We start from the raw sequence: 16,047 nt of genomic DNA on the forward strand, positions 1-16,047 counted from the left end.
CGGGTAAGAAAAGGAAAGACGAAACCGAACAAGTGTAACGTATCATCATCAGGAAGGAAGAAGGGAGAGGAGTGGCGCATGTGATGAGGAAGGAGCAAGCGAGATGCAGTGGGCAGTAAGAGTGTGGAAGGTTGTGAGACAAAGAGCGCTAGCGGGACTGGGCTGGCTGACTGACGCAAAGGGTCCAAGCACCAAAGGGAGGATGGAGGGCCGCACCTCCTTTCGCGGTATGCAAGCATAGCATCCGCGCGAGGTGGGCGATGTGACAGTGGAGGATAAGAGGGATGGAGGTGGAGGAACGTGCCAAGGAAGTAACGGTGGAGGGTGAGGAGTGCGGAAAAGGTGAGACATGCAAACAGGACCGTGACGTCCTCAACACCGCCCTCCACCTTCAGAACCCCGATCAAGCGCGTATGATGCAGAGAAGGGGAGGAGGGATCAGACGCGATGTCAAGAGCAGGAGACATGACACCGAGTATGGAGTGACAGTGAAGGCAGAGAAGTAGGTGGAAGGGGAGATGAGATGGGCGGATCGCACTTACTTGGCTTGGGGGAATGCGAAGCCGATTTTTTGGGAGGATGATGCGAGATGACGATGTCTGCAGATGGTCAGCGACGATCTACAGCGATGTGAAGCAGTCCACACCATTCTATGTGCACAGAGACGAAGCGATTGGATGTGATGTGAAGAGATGGACTTGGTCGGCTGACCAGTCAGGCTAGTCAGGGGCCGAAGCGGGGATGCGGAGAGCTGTCATCATGCACCGCCATCCTTCCCTTCACATGCGCCATCCACCTCCAGTCGCCCACTCGACACTCCACATCACACTCCTAGATCTAAGCCAGACCTGCACTCACAGTGATCTTCTTTCGCTTCCCTGCTGTCGTCCCTTCTTCTCGTCAATCTCGGCCTTCCTCGGCGTTGTCGTCGATCCCTCAGGTATGTCGCGCGTCTCCAACCAGATATAAAAGCTAGCACGTCTGAACGAGAGTACAGGCTACGAGTATACTAGCTGCTACTTGGCTGTGCTTGCTCTACTGATATACTGAGAAAGCACTATGAGTGGACGTGAGAGGGCAAACCTGAAACTCGGTGCAGATCCATGGGTCGCAGCTGTCGCCAATCAAATGAAGTTCGCCCCGGCTCAAGCCGCCGACGCCGCTCGGACTCTGACACGTTTTTACGTTGAAGGACCCTGAGTAGGCCTCGGCTTCCCTGAGTGTATGCCGTAATTGGCTTCGATCAGCGACGGGGTCGCAGCGGGTGCTAGCGGGTGGCGAAAGCAGGCGCGTTAGCTGCGTGGTATGAGGCGAATCCCAGCTCATGCATCGTCAAAGCATTACACACGCCTAGCGTACCGTCTCATACATGCTCATTGAAATCTAGCGATATGACATGTAGAGGACATCTACGACCCCAGAGATCGTGAGAGGCGCTCACTTGTCGCCTTCGCACTGGCACGCATGGACTCGCACGCTGAACGCCCAGTCCAGATCCTTGAAACGCTAAGCTGTACAGCACACTGTGGTCTCATTCAAGAGGTACAAGGGATGCGAACAATGAAGGGAAGTGAGCGCAAAGAATGTTGCAGATTGCGGTGCACAGGCAGGAACATGGCGCGGGCGAGGGGGTGAGAGTGTCCCTCATTTCGACGCCCACTCCAAATCCAAATCTTCGTCCTTCGCGCATAGCACTTGAGAGCGTAAGCTTCAGTTTCTGACAACTCTTGCACCATACTGAAACTTGACAAGGATGCCCGGCTATACCCTCTACCCCTCGACCGAAAACCGCTACAGCGTGCTCAGGAGGTTGGCTACCTGCACGGTCGATTCGAGCCAGTCCCCGACTTGCCTCGTCGTGTCAATCCCCGGCCGGCCCGACTTGAGCGTGTCTCTGCCTCAAGAGACAGAGGGTTACCTCCACAGCAAGTACGGACAGACAGGAGTCCTCAGCTACTCTACGGGGCATTTGGAATTCATGGTGTTTGACCTCCCCCTTGAAGTCAGGAATGAGATCAGGACCAAGGTTCTTGCTGCCGACGGAGCGCAATCGTCCGAGGGAGGTACCGGGCAGTAGTTTATGAGGGCTGAATGACAGCGTCATGACGCAGCCGCCTTCTTTTCTACCCCAGTACAGCCAGCCATGCATACAGATATACCACAGCCCTAAGCTAGCGCAAATGAGTGATCGCGCGCGTGTGATTTCCGAAGATGTCCTGGCCATCATAACAGACAAGGCCGAACAGATCCTGTATGTCTGTGTTACGAGTATTTATACGCACGGCGGTGATATCGGTAAGAGCAGATGCATCGTTATTCATTACCTTTCGTGCCCTTCAAGCCATCATAGGTGACTACCGCCCAGTCAGGCGTCTACCTCTACACATATACCACCGTCAATTATAGCCACCAGTCCCATTCAACAAGCTCTCCCAATCCCAATCCCCCGCATTTGTCCCCGACCCCTCCCCGAACCCCAACGCCATGCTCATGTCCATGTCCAAGTCCATCCCAATTCCCAGCCCCAACTCCCGATCAAAATCCATCACTCCCTGCCCCTGCAGAGCCCCTTGCTGCTCCTGCTCCTGCCCCTGCCCCTGCCCCTGCCACTCCCCTTGTCCTCCAGATCCGCTCGCCTCGCCCGGCTGGTAATGCCCAAAAACGGGCTGATACTGATACTGGTGCGCCTCCGCCTGGACCTGCCTAGGCGCCGAGAACGTAAAGTCATACGCCATCCCGAGATTGTGGCTGCCATTGTTTGGGAAGTGGGAAGAGGAAGGGCTGAAATCCGTTCCCGGCGGTGACCAAAGGGCGTTCTGGTGTGGATATTGCTGTAGCTCGGAGCCGAAGGGCATGTACTGATTTGGCGCGACAGCCGAGCCCGAGAGAAGCGTTGGGAATGGTGCTCCGATGGCCGACATGGGCTGGTTGTAGTCGTACAGATTGACGGCCCATCTCGCGTCTGTCCCGTCTCCCATCATGCCCGCCCCCATTGCCTCCTCGCCAAAGTTGGACATGGGTGGTGGAGGGGGAGGAACCACTCCCTCCCAGGGTCGATCCGCGAGTGTCGTCGCTGCGCTGATGACGGACGATGGGCTGACCATGAAGTCTTGGAAGTTGCCCGTTCCCGCTCGAGATCGGCCGCTGCCTCCGCCGCCACCGTACGCTCCAGGGGCGACGACACCGCTGTACATGCCCCCGCCGGCATCCGAGCCAGGGAGAGTGTACCGGGCAGGGCTCGAGTCGTACTGCTGATCTCCCGACATGCCCCTCTGGTGCTCATGATACGCCCCGCTTCCTCCGGCTTCAGCGTCGCCGCTCCCGCGCTCCGCTGACCCGTCTGACCTGGACCGAATGTGGCTCTCCTTAACCTTGACTTTGACCCGCCGGAGCTTGCTCCTTCCCGCCAGATGGCCAAGATCATCCTCTTCTCCTCCGTCCCGTTCGCGAGCGAGCGCAGCCTCCGAGGGGACGTACGGTGCGAGCCGGCCGGGCATGTTCTGCCTGTACGAGGCGTTGATGGCGCCTTGTCGACTGGCTTTGCGCATACTGTCTTGCGCGCGGGCACGGAGGCGGAGGAGGACTGCGAGGCCCTTCTTGGCCCGACAGCCGGGCGGGGCGGCGGTAGCGAGGTCGAGGACGGTGGTGAGGCCGTCAAAGGCAGGAGCGGCGAATGCGGACTTGGGAGCTCGAATGGCGATAGCGGCACTGGGATATCAGCTGTCTCCTTCACTTGACGCCAGCAACGGAGCTATAGCGATAAGGACAACTCACAAGCAGCAAGCAGAGCTAAAGGCATGGAACCAGTACACCCACCACCTCGCCACCAAGCTCGGATGATATACCACCATCTGCTGTACCACCTGCACAATCTCCAGCGCCGCCCCAAATAGCGCGCAGAACGGCTCGCCGTGCTTGCAGAAGCTCGGATCTTCGTGGTTCTCCGACAGCGCGCGAGCGAAGAAGGGGCGATTGAGAAGCAGCCGACACTGAGCGAGGAGGAGGCGGATGGTGAGGCGATGATAGACGAGTTGGGGGGAGATGGTGGAGTCCATAGGGAGGGAGGGGATGGGCGTGGAGGGGAGTAAAGAGTCGGGGATGGACTTCTTGACTGATTGATCAGCTTCGTTTGGATAATGGGGAGCCTCGCTCACACTCGACCAGCTCGGCATCTAGCGCCTTGATGAGTGTATGGGGTACTGCTGCCAGCTGCGTCTGCACATTATTGATCTTCTCCATCAATTCGGCAATGCGGAACCTTGTTCGCTGATCTGCAAACATCAGCTCTGCCCTGTTCCTCCGCTCAGTCTTGGGCGCATAACCCACAGTCATCTCCCTCCGCACCCGAGACAGAAGGCATCTTGGTATCCGTCGTCCGACTCGCAATCCCTGCCGGCCGAGCAAACGCGGTCGCCAAGAGGCGGTCCGAAGTGATGAGCTCCCACCAGATCAGTCGGCGCTCTTCTGTCTCTTCGACAGATAGACCAAAGACGGAACCATCGCGGTGTAGCCCGAGCTGTTGGTCAGTTTGTGTCTCCTCGCCTTAGAGAGGGGGGGAGAAGAGGAAGCTGACGCTGTAGGCTACTTTGATAGCTGTTCCGAGTACCGGCCAATAAATCTCCGCCCCGCTTCCGTCTGCCATATCAGCTCGAAGCTCTCAGAAACAGGAAGAGAACGTGAGCTCACGTTTGTCATTGAGGAGATACGTTCCGCACAGGAGCAAAGCCCTGACGGTAGACGGCGTAGCATGCTCAAAGCCAATAGCACTGAGGCAGGACTGGCCCAGCGCGAACAGCTCAGCTGCGCGATTATCGACTATCAAGTCAGCCTCAGACTCCAAGCGACTCAAGAAACGACTTCGAGCTAATAGCTCTACGTACACGCTGGTCGGTGCAGGTCGAACATCACCCCGAGAGCCATCACCAGATATACCACCGCGAGCTGATGCGGATGTATGGCCCTTTGCGTATCGTACGCCAGCTGGAGATACTGCGTGTCGAACACATTCTGGGGGACGATGGGATGCCTGGTTTATCAGCTCTCACTCCACAATACGACGCATGAAGTCCGACAAGCTGAACTCACATCCACGATACGTTCTCCCAGCAGTTCTGTACGAGCTCCCTCCCCTTCTTTTCCCAATCAGGCAACTCCTGCCGCAGCTGCACGATATCTACGTCCCTCCCGTCCGCGTAACCTCCGATCCGGAGTCCAGGGGCGATAGGTCCTGTCCGGGCAGTATGGAGCCGAAGGTCGAAGCTCGAGTTGAGCGCTGCGGTAGGTGGCGGCGTGGCCAGACCAGACTCGCCGGCCCTCCTCCCCTTCTTGGTAACGTTCGAGTCGTCGGGTAGATGGTCGGTACGGAGGTACTCGCTCCCTGCGAAGCTGCCGACGAAGCGGGATTCTCCGGAACGGCCGATGGTGAGCGTTCCGAAGGCCGAGTCGACTACATCCTCCTCGTCGCCTGCTTCCTGCTTTGACCCGTCAATAGCATCGCCCTCTTCGACGTGACCGAGGACGGAGGCAGAGTCGGCGTCGACTGCATGACCCGAGGCGGAGGCGCGGGGCCGAGCGGGGTCCCGAGGAGAGAAAAGATACGCATCTTCTAGGAGAGGATGGGGTTGGGTTGAGTGACGGGCCTGCGAGGCGGCGAGCGCGAGCTCAAGAGTTGAGATGCGTTGATGGAGCTATGAGCATCAGCTGCGGCCTTACTTGTCGATGAAGGGTGCGGCGGAGGGGAGTACTGACCTCTTCGGTTTCGGCTAGGATGAGGCGCTTGCCGCCCTTCCCAGTCCGGATGATACCTACTGGGCATATCTGGCCGCAACCTCTCTTCTCGCCTTCATTGTCAGCTGGAGCCCGACCGGTCAGTATGGAGCTATCAATAGCTCACATGAGGTACATGGCCAACTCCTCGAGCACTTCAACTTCAACCTGTCTCTATCAGCTCGGTCCTATCGCACCTGCCCAACTGGGCGATTTCGTCGCGTTTCATCAAGACCCTGAGATGTCTCGCTCGGAGCTCGGACGGCGGTACTCACCGCTTACATTCCGCACAGCTATAGCTCTGCCTGGAGATCTTACCCTTCTCCTTCTCCCCGCTGCCTCCGCTGTCGCCGCCTATACCGTTCGCTAATTTGATAGTGGAGCTGAGATGGCTCGTCGACAAGCCAGGGCGAGGCGGGGCGGATGCGCGACTCTTGCGTTTCGAGAGCATGAGTGGCGGGAGCGAGGGCGCCGGTGATTCGCCACTGATGTGACTTGTGCTGATGCGATAGATATCGAGGCTAGCTGTTGAAGATGGGTTACCAGTGATTTGGACGTCTGTGTTGATATCGATCAATCAGGGTGATGAAAGCGGGGCGGGTGCCTGGAGTAAGAGACAGAATGAAGTCCGAGCGGTCGGATCGGGCGTGGTATATGTAGGAGAAGAAGAATAAGCTGTGAGCGCCCCTCGGACCATGACCGACCCTCGAGGACAAAGCGAAGATTGGGGCGTGGAAGTTTCACCCAACTCCGAAGGACCGGCACTCGGGGGAATGGGGGAGGGTCCAGGGAGGAGTTGTGTGCCTCGATGTGTGTGTCGTACACAGATTGCATTCCTCAAGTGACCTGCTCACCATCCTCGGCCTGCTGTCCCCGATAGTCCTCCGCTAGTCTGAGTCACGCAGTCCAAAGTGTGTATATATGACATAGATACAACGTGTCACTTGACAACAGCTCAACAGCTACAGCTGGCTACGGCAACTATCGATACTCCCCCGAGATAGGCTCCACCAGCACCTCCCTATCTACCACCTCCCCACTCGTCGTCCTCTTGTACGTCTCCACCTTCTCTCCATACTCACTTATCTGGAAGACCCGGACCCGGCGGTCAAACCCTTCATGTCCGTACCCAGAGTATGATGAACCCCCATCAAAGCACATCCTGCCATATCAGCTCTGCGCACACAGCCTTCATGTATGTAGTAGCTCACCACACCCCCCTGACCCGCTGACATCTATCCTGATTATGACAATGACCATGCGCGAGCACCTTGACCTCTGACATTCCACCATCGTCCCCTTCCACAGCTACCATCGGCAAAATCCCCTCATCCAGCATATGAGAGTTAACGGGGCTGTTGCCCCGCTCAGTCCCTATATCGTTGCCCAGCATCATGACTTTGCCAGCCGGATCGAGGTCAGGCTCGTCGTATGCCTCCGGAAGGGGTATATGGAAGAACATCATCGCGTTTGGCTTGGCGAGGATGGGTGTGGGATCTCGTGCAGCGGGAGAGGGAGAGCGAGAGCGGGAGGCCCAGATCTTGTCGAGATCCGAGGCGCCGTCCGGGCGGAAAGGGCGGGAAATGGGTTCGATGTGGGATGAGACGTTTTTGAACCAGTCTATCTGGGATCTACGCCGTCAGCTGAATCTCGAACCAGAGTTCAGCGGTACTCAGCTCACGGTTTGATATAGTCATACTCCCATTTGGCCCACGGCACCGTGCGTTTCTGATACGACCCCGAGTCTAGGAAGTACAGCGAGAAGAGGTGGATATGAGATCTGCACGATCAGCGGGTGGCCGAAATGACAGTTCGAGCTAGACTGACGGATCGCTAGAGTGCAACTTGAGTATGTCTAGGCTATCAGTCGTGCTGCCGCTTCCTGGATGGCTAGCTCGACCTGTACTCACAGTTTCCTACACCGTCCACCTTCTTTGGACCCGCCTTTGCCACCGAGAAAGGCATGTTCATCAGATGCCTCATCTGATCCGCCCGATCGTCTCCCAGTTCACTATCGTGATTACCTAGCGAAGATAAGCTGTGCGTCCGATGTCTCTAGGCGGGGTAGCTTACCGAAAATGGCAGCCCAAGGGATCTTGCGATCAATGACGGGTCTGGCGAATTTGGCTAGAACAGAGCGGGAGTCATAGCTTGTCTTTTGACCGTTCAATTGGTCTCCCGAGAAAACCTATTGATCAGCTCCTTCGCTGATAGACATGATTGAGAATAGACGTACGACCATGTCTGGCTTCTCCGCATCTACAGCCTCGCCCAGCCACTTCGCTGTTTCTGCGTCTCCATCGCAGGGGTCCAAATCGGTATCTTTGCATTCTCCCTTACCGACCGAGTAGTGCAGGTCGGCAACTACGATGTCAGCTCGTGCAACAGGTCGATCGCAGAGTACGAAGCAGCTCACTCTGCATGATCTTGAAATCCCCCTTTTCGTGGAACTTCAATTCAGGCGCCTTGGGCGGTGCTACAATGTCAGCTTGGCAGCTCGATGAGGAGCGGGTAAACTCACAGTAGCTCCCCCTTCTAAAAGCCAGATCCACACTCTCCCACTTCTTCTCCACAGCCTGCAACACCTTCCCACCCTGCACCCTCTCAAATCCAAAGAACGGCTCGTCATCGCCATACACGACGTCCAACTCCGTGATGATCTCATCATCTACCACTGCTTGTCGCCGGGAATGACTTCCGCGCACGCTCTGAGCCTTGGTTTTGTAGTACAGCCGCAGCTCGTCCTGGGTTGGCCAGACGCCCGAGTGGAGGTCTCCCTCGGCTAGGGTCCACCCGTCGAGGTCGGACTTGAGAGTGTCAGGGAGCGGGTGGGGCGCTATGCGGAGGTCAGTTATAAGTGGGACGTCCAAACGGCGGGTACGGCGGTAGTAGACGTTGAGGAACCTAATGTGTCAGCTCTGATGCTACCATGATGCTAGGTGAAGGCAAGCCAGCTCACCATAGTCCTGATCTCACGTTCAGATCCCTCTCAACTATGACCCATTTACCTCGCAGCTTATCCTCTTCTGGCGTGGAGAGTGGCGCGCAGTAGGATGGGAATAGCCAAGGGGGCATATAGCAAGGATTGACTGCAATCTCAGTCACTGAGGCATCAGCTCTGCATCCGGTATCCGGGCACTCAATGGGAAAACGCACAGCCAGTAGTATGTGGCGCCAAGGGGTCCTGGTGGAGTCAGCTGGCAGGCACCCGCATGTATATCCTCAAGCTGACTTACCCAGTTGTCCAAAGGCAGACTATACCCCATACCATCCCACAATTCGCCATCCTCATCCTCCCATTCATCCCCCGTCGTCCCGTTGACCGAACCCTCCGCAGCGGCCTTAGCCTTATCTTGCACTCTGACCAAGTCCCAACTCTGCCATCCTATTTGCTGCTTTGACGCCGGGGACTTGTAGTGCGATAACAGAGACAAGGAGCTGAGGAGGATGGCAAAGAGGGCAAAGGCGATGACGAAGGGTGCGAAGGAGCGGAGGTAGAGGTATCGTGGTGGTTTACGTGGGTAACGATCTCTATATCCTGCCATCTTGATGAGGCTTCGATACGGCTGGAAGCTATATGTCTATAGCCAACATAGCTATGCTGTGGAGGATAAAGATATCGTTGCTTTGTACCCCTTCTTCGCGGTGAAGGTGAGTGGAGGTCGCACCTATAGCTTCATTCCTTGGCCCGGCGATCGCCGCTTGAGAATAGGTTCCGCGCCTGCTTTCTTTACAGTTTGTTGTTCTCGGCATCGCCACCCAGCCAAAGCAACGCGCTCCAAGCTCACAACAACACTGAATGAACCCTCTCAATACTCACCCATCTAGCTAGTCACATCTACCACGGCCTCACCAGCAGGCATCATACGGGAACAGCTCTGCTATAGCTGCTCGCCGTACATCTGACTTCTTCTTAGAAAGGCCCGCATCAGAAATTGTCATCACGACCAACCCTTTCACCTCGACAATCACTTTCCCTTTGCCAACCGACGTCATGGTGCGAACACTGAACGAACCCCTTCCCACTCCTATCCGACCTACAGCCATCGCATCTTCATCTACGGTCCACAACAATGCTGGCCCGTCCACAACGTCCCGGATCCCCGTGAGATCAACAACGACCAAAGGAACGTCAATACCTTTACCCCGTCCCTCTACCGTCAAAAAGCGGCCTATCCTCGGCGAGCGCGGCGACAACACCTCTATCCCTCTCCCCATCTCAGACTTGGCCAAGCGTAAAGCGCGCCCATCACGGATCATCATCAACCCCATCCCATCCACATCAACCGCGGCGCAACCCCCTCTTTCCCGCTCGACATCCGGGGCGTCCTCAATACGCGCTCCATTTGCCGCCGCATCTCCTACTCTCCCTCGCATCTCAAGGCCGTCATTTGCTCGCCTGGATGCAGGGATGGACGGGGATGTGACGCAATTGCTGGACTACAGACCGTCGAGCCCGGTAGGCGGGATTGAGGACGACTGGTTTAGCGGCGCAGAGGAGGTGGGTAACGTCACGGCGGGACGGACACCAATGCCGAGGAAGAGCGCTGGTGGATGGGGCCGAGCAGTAGAAGGGACAGGAAGAATGATGACTCCGATGAACAGCCAGGAGCTCCCGGTAAGTTCCGCGCCTATTCCAGAGGGACTTGACTGACGATGCAGGTCACGATATCATCGGTCAACGCTTCGCAATCCAAGCGCAGCACCGTATCTCGCCTACCCACGCCTCCCTCCTCTCAGCCTTCTGAGGTCGTCCTTACTCCGCAACGTCCGTCTCCTGCTTCCCGCCGTCGCGCTCGGCCAAGCCCTACCCCTCCCCGGCAGACCTCTGCCGGACCATCTAACATCGTCTTCAAAATCGCCCAACCCTCGCCCAATCCCCGGACCAGAAAGAATCCCCGGCTTTCCTCAAACAAGGATGTCGATACTTCTCGCGGATCCACTACGCCAGCCAGAGATAGTGAGCCCGCTCAACCCGTATCCACCGTGGCATCTCGGCGGAAGAGCAAAGCCAGGGCATCGGCTTCCGCGCCTGGCTATCAGCTCGGCTTCTCGCAGGCAACTCCAGGTCCGTCGAAGCTCAAGGCCGCGTCTCAGCCTGTCATCTCCTCCTTCCGCGATACTCCCCCCATCGAACCCTTTGCTAGCTCATCCCAGCCATCATCCCGCCGTAAATCGGTCGCTTCCACCAAGAAGCGCTCGCCCAAGCCTCGGGCGCGAAAGTCCCGCTCGACAACCCCTCCGTCCGCTCTGGCTCGCTATGCCGGCGTCGATCCTCGGCGGAAATCCTTCACGCCCGCGGCGCTTCGGAAGGTCATTGGGCGGGATATAGATATTGGCGCAGGCATTGAGGAAGGGGAGTCCACACCAGGGGACGATCCTCTTTTGCTCAAGCCTTCGTATGAGGGTGAGAGCGATACCGAAGTGGACGAGGAAGACGAGCAGACTGGAGAAGGTCGATCATTGCTTGGACGGAGTATCAGGGCATTGCAATCGCATCCGGAACCTCGGTCCATGACAATGGGCAAAGGCAAGGGCAAGGCGCGAGCAAGCCTTTCCGCTCCTGATCTGAGCGCGTCAACGCGATCAAAACTACCCGGTACCGGCTCGAGAACGGTCACCACCTCCTTTCCTTTCCTGCCCTATACGAACGCACCCGCGCCTCCTCGGCTCGTGCCCGAATGGGTGCCGCGCACGATGAAGAAGAAGAAGGTCGAGCTGGACTATGATCTCCCCGGACCTTCCGGGCAGAAGGACGCGGAGGATGACGCGCAGTCATTCGACTATGAGGCGGGCGGGTACGCGGATGGGTTCGGCAGCGATGCTGGCTCGGACTTTGGTGGATATGCCGGGGATGATACGTTTATGAACATCTTGACGAGGCGGGATGCGGAGGGAGTAAACGGGGACGGGGATGGGAGAGACAGAACGCCGGAGCAGGAGGAAGAGGAGGGGGGATTGAGCCTTCTCAATACCCCGGCGGCGTATCGTCAGACTCCGGACCAATCGCCAGACATCCACCTCGATAACGGGAGAACATCGACCACACCTCGCTCGCCGCTATCCCCTATTTCGCCACTCCACGACCAGAGCTTCTCGGTCGACCGGCTCCCATCCCCGCCGGCAGCTCCTTCGCCCTCGCCCTCTTCCGCGCTAAGTCGACAGAACGACCCTCACACGGCCGAAGATGCCGACGTCGAGATACCAGAGCGTCATGTCTCTCCATACCACCAGGACGACTTGGATGAGGCCATTCAGGAAGTCTTCGGGGCGGACGCAGATGCAGCGGACGATCTGCCAGACCACTTCGAGCAAGGTCCAGCCGATGAGTCACCCCTCGATGAGCCGGCTGGAGATCTGCCTGACGAGGACACCGCGGAGGAGATGGACACGACGGTGGAGGCGGACTTGTCGGCGGAGGAGTGCGATACCACTGTAGAGGCGGACGTCACTGGTGCTACTCTCGACGGCGCCCCGGAGGTCTGGGACGAGTCTGCTGACTCGGTCACAGGACCACTGGGTGGACGGGGACCCGATGATATGGAGGAGGACGAGGAGGAGAGCATGGAGGTGCTGGCAGAGGAAGAAGAGGCGGCTGGACACCAGGCTGTCGACGAGGCGCATCATATCAAAGAGGGATACGAGGAGGTCATGGCTCAGCCGGCTCATGAGTCGGGCTATCTGGGACTCGAGCTCGGGTTGCCTGCCGGAGCAGACGACCATGGACTGATTGAGCGGGTTACAGTCAACTTGATCCAAGTAAGCCCTTCAGACCGTTCGCGCAGACCCATACTGACTGCTAGCATACCACAGTCTCCGTGACCTCCCTTTTTTCCGTTGCCCGTACTGTCGAGCAATCACCCACCGTTGCCCCAACCCCAGATCTCTCGCCTCTGGCATCACCCCCGCTCTCCCCTATCCGTATATCCGACGCTCCCGTCTCCTTCAGTCCCGGCCGTCATGCTCTCCACCTTTCCCCTGTCGTCGCCCAAATCCCGCGTCCGCTCCATGTGGCGGTTGTCCGACCCTCTTCACCCATCGCCCCTCACTCAACCCGCGCTTCTCCTAGCGTGGCCCATTCGTCTCCTTCCGCCGGCCACGTCTCGGCGGACGCGGCGGACGAAGGCGACTTGACGGTGGATGCTATAGAGAAGGGGTGGGAGAGTGACGAGAGTATGGTGGCCGTGAAAGAGGCGGACGAGAGAATGGCGGATCAGGAAGGGGAGGAAGAGGAGGTCAGCGGGCTCATCGACGAGGAGAACGAGGCGGGCGCGAAGGTGAACGCCATCGAAGCAGAGGCATCGGCGGCACAGCTCTCGTCTGAGCAGCCCGGCCAAGGGGAGGTGGACCTCGGCGCTGGCCGACCAGCGGAACATGACGACACCGGTTCCACGCCCGAGCCGAACTCACCGTGTATCTCCGCGGCTGCCGAACAGTCATCGCCGATGGTCAGCCAGTCCATACTCGCTCACTCTGCGGTCGGTAGCAATGATGCCAGACAGCCAGCTTCGCCGCTTCCTCCAACTGAGACGGAGCAGGAACGGCCGGACAGTCAGTCGGCCTCGGCCAGCTCGCCCCAGGTCCCTCCCCCGAGCGGCGCGGACGGGGAGAAGATCATTCTGAAGCTGATCACTACCATCGTCAAGGTCGAGCCGGAGGCGGAAGAGGTGGATGAAGAAGAGTCGGAGGGCGAGACTATGTCTGAGGAGATGTCGGATGAGGGGGAGGAGCAAGACGATGAGGAGCCGGAGCATGATGACGAGAGCACATCAGGGGCCGAAGGGGAGTTTGACGCCGAGGAGATAAGCTTGAATGATGTCGGTGGAGGGTTTGAGAGGGTGCCTACCAGGTCGCCAACCGCGGACACGGATCCGGAACCCTCAACACCCGACGCTGAGGTCTCTCAGCCATCGAATCTCGATGCTCCAACGGCCCCGACGACCCAGACCGTACCCTTGACCCCTCGGCGCGCGAACGCACCACTCAGCACCACACCGCTCATCTCGCCACCCCTGTCCATGATCGCCACTCATCACTCCAACAGTCCGGCTCGGCGGCAACCAAGCGAGGCTCCTGTTCCACAATCCTACCAAGTCGCGTCCCCTCGTCGAATGCGCTCCCCAGCGCCTGCAGCGGGACCTTCCTCCGCGACTACCGATCTCATGATCCGTCGACCAAGCGCCAACTCTATCCGTCCGTCCGGTCTGAGCCATCAGATTACGGGCGACACACCAGAAGCCTCTCCCGCCCGTCCCATCGCCTCTTCTTCGGTATCAGCAATCCAGCCGGAATCATCCACTTCCGGTTCACGTCAGCTGGACGAATCACCTTTCCTCGACGAAGGTGTCTCTGTCCGCTCTGCTGGCAGGTCGTTGTTGGCTGAGATGGCTCGGGCTGGCGGCAGAGGGAAAGAGAAGGAATTGAGGGGTGTGGTGGAGGTTTCTTCGCTGGACCCGAGAGCTGCTGCTCGGGCTGCTGCTATTCTAAAGATGGTGAGCCTTGAAGTCTCACATGAATTCTTGTGATTGTCGGCTGATCTGAGCAGAACCACAACTACATCGAACATGGTATCCTCCCTTCCTCGTCCGCTTCTCCACCTCTCGATCAATCTCGCGCATCACGATCCGCTAGCCCCAACAAGGCGGCCTCGCGGCGTAAATCCTATACCTCGCAGCACTTTGAGTCGGTCGCTTCGGCGCGGATGCTTACCGCCGAGGAGCTGCTCAACGAGGCGGAGCTCGAAATCGTCATCAACGAGCCGGAAAGAGCGTCCATGCCGGGTCGACGCAGGCGGGAGGGGACTGCATCCTCTGCCATTTCGGGTGTATCGGGTTTGACGGACATGCCTGTCCCTGGTGGCTGGGTGCGGACTCCCAAGCGGAAGCGCAGCCGCCAACCTGCCGTGTCTGAACACTCAGAAGGAGTCGCTCCAGGTGCATCAGGGTCAGAGAGGGCATGGGGGATCGCAGAGTGGAAGCGGCTCGAAAGCGTCTACAAGGCGGAGAAAGAGGCGTGGGTCAAGGAGCGCGAGGTCAAGGCGATGCCAGGCGGGCTGATGTCATGGGCTAGGAGATCGACGGGGATTGGAACGCCGACGGGCGAAGTGAAGGAATGGGATGAGGGAAGGGTGGTCAGGCGATTCTTGGAGTCTGAAGGGGTGGCGAATGGTCCAGCTTGGGAAGAGTGAGTCTTGCTTTGTCATTACAGGTGAGGTAGACGCTGATGATCAGGGACGTCATCACTCTCCGTGTTCAGGCGCTGGAGCGACGAGTGGCCAGTAAATCCGCTTCGACCGAAAGGACCGTCACTCCCGAGTCGCCTAAGAAACGCACGAAGCTGGCAGTGCCCGCAGACACGCCACAACGACTCACCTTTGGACAGGCTACCGCCGCGCCCCCGAGCACCATGAAGCGCGTATTTGGCTGGGTCTGGGGGTCTGGCTCTGGCTCAACGGACAGTGCGCCCGAAGATCTCGTCTCCGAGACGAGTGGGCCGCGGGATAAGGGCAAGGCGAGACAGGAAGGGGAACGACCGGCGGACAACTCATCCTTCACCCTCGGTCGGCCGATCTTACCGGTAGCCATTCCTCGCGCGCCGGTACCGACTATGAAGCAGGTCGTCAGCAAGCCTACTTCGTTGACCATTCCACCGCCACCTAGGTCTACTTTGCCCCGAATGACCGGCCGTCCTGCCGAGATTTCCACCTCGTCCGCTCAATCGATCAACGTGGCCAGCTCAAGGGAGACGAGTCAGCCTGGGTCGGCGCTCTCTCGACCTGCTGAGGCAGCTGTACCGGCCCGGTCTTCATTCTCAGCAGCGGATACGAGCGGGAACATGTCCACTCTCGGCCTATCTACCTCCTCCAGCGCTACATCCGGTACCTTCCCTCCCATCACCCCTCGGATCTACCCCTCACTCAATCAATCCATATCTCAGCGGTCTGCAGCTATCAAAGCTCTCTTCCCCTCCATCCATCCCCTCGGCGATTCCACGTCATCTACATCGTCCAATGCCTCCACGGCCGCCAACACTACTACCGGCAGCGGGCGGGACACATCCTTCTCTCGCCCCATCTCCATTCCGGGCTTGGCGAAGAAAACGAGTGTCAAGGACCTAGCAAAGAGTTTCCAGGAGAAGGGAGTGCTGGAGAATGCACTGAGGCGGGTGCCGAGCGGCCAAGGGGAGCTGGAGGCGCTAAAGAGGGTCATGAGTAGGGAGCGGAGATGAGGGGGTGTTTCACTGCCGGTATTCTATTTTTGTTTGCTATTACTACTATACTCA

The 16,047-nt window shown here is 58.3% G+C and overlaps 3 protein-coding genes across 3 annotated transcripts; 1 reads left to right on the forward strand and 2 right to left on the reverse strand.

Moving 5' to 3' along the window:
- Positions 1–3,536: 3,536 nt before the first annotated feature.
- On the reverse strand, positions 3,537–5,841 carry MKK02DRAFT_9426 (fungal-specific transcription factor domain-containing protein; the record flags this gene model as incomplete). Its single annotated transcript, XM_053093710.1, has 11 exons — positions 3,537–3,708; positions 3,775–4,111; positions 4,155–4,271; positions 4,327–4,516; positions 4,574–4,635; positions 4,687–4,815; positions 4,881–5,026; positions 5,086–5,303; positions 5,334–5,471; positions 5,541–5,687; positions 5,749–5,841. Coding segments are annotated over 11 exons (1,749 nt in total), but the record flags the coding sequence as incomplete, so codon positions are not given.
- Positions 5,842–6,747: 906 nt separating this feature from the next.
- On the reverse strand, positions 6,748–9,311 carry MKK02DRAFT_26240 (Metallo-dependent phosphatase-like protein; the record flags this gene model as incomplete). Its single annotated transcript, XM_053087161.1, has 12 exons — positions 6,748–6,928; positions 6,978–7,397; positions 7,448–7,546; positions 7,594–7,621; positions 7,677–7,790; positions 7,840–7,954; positions 8,003–8,130; positions 8,183–8,242; positions 8,288–8,670; positions 8,726–8,870; positions 8,923–8,950; positions 9,003–9,311. The coding sequence occupies 12 exons, from the start codon at positions 9,309–9,311 to the stop codon at positions 6,748–6,750; spliced, it is 2,010 nt and encodes a 669-aa protein (XP_052945973.1).
- Positions 9,312–9,760: 449 nt separating this feature from the next.
- Positions 9,761–15,993, forward strand: MKK02DRAFT_44901 (uncharacterized protein; the record flags this gene model as incomplete). Its single annotated transcript, XM_053093137.1, has 5 exons — positions 9,761–10,384; positions 10,429–12,525; positions 12,570–14,258; positions 14,312–14,949; positions 14,997–15,993. 5 exons carry the CDS (start codon positions 9,761–9,763, stop codon positions 15,991–15,993), a joined length of 6,045 nt encoding a protein of 2,014 aa, XP_052945974.1.
- Positions 15,994–16,047: the final 54 nt, after the last annotated feature.

Source organism: Dioszegia hungarica (genome assembly GCF_025882075.1).
Source record: "Dioszegia hungarica strain PDD-24b-2 chromosome Unknown MKK02contig_8, whole genome shotgun sequence".
NCBI classification, from domain to species: Eukaryota; Fungi; Basidiomycota; class Tremellomycetes; order Tremellales; family Bulleribasidiaceae; genus Dioszegia; species Dioszegia hungarica.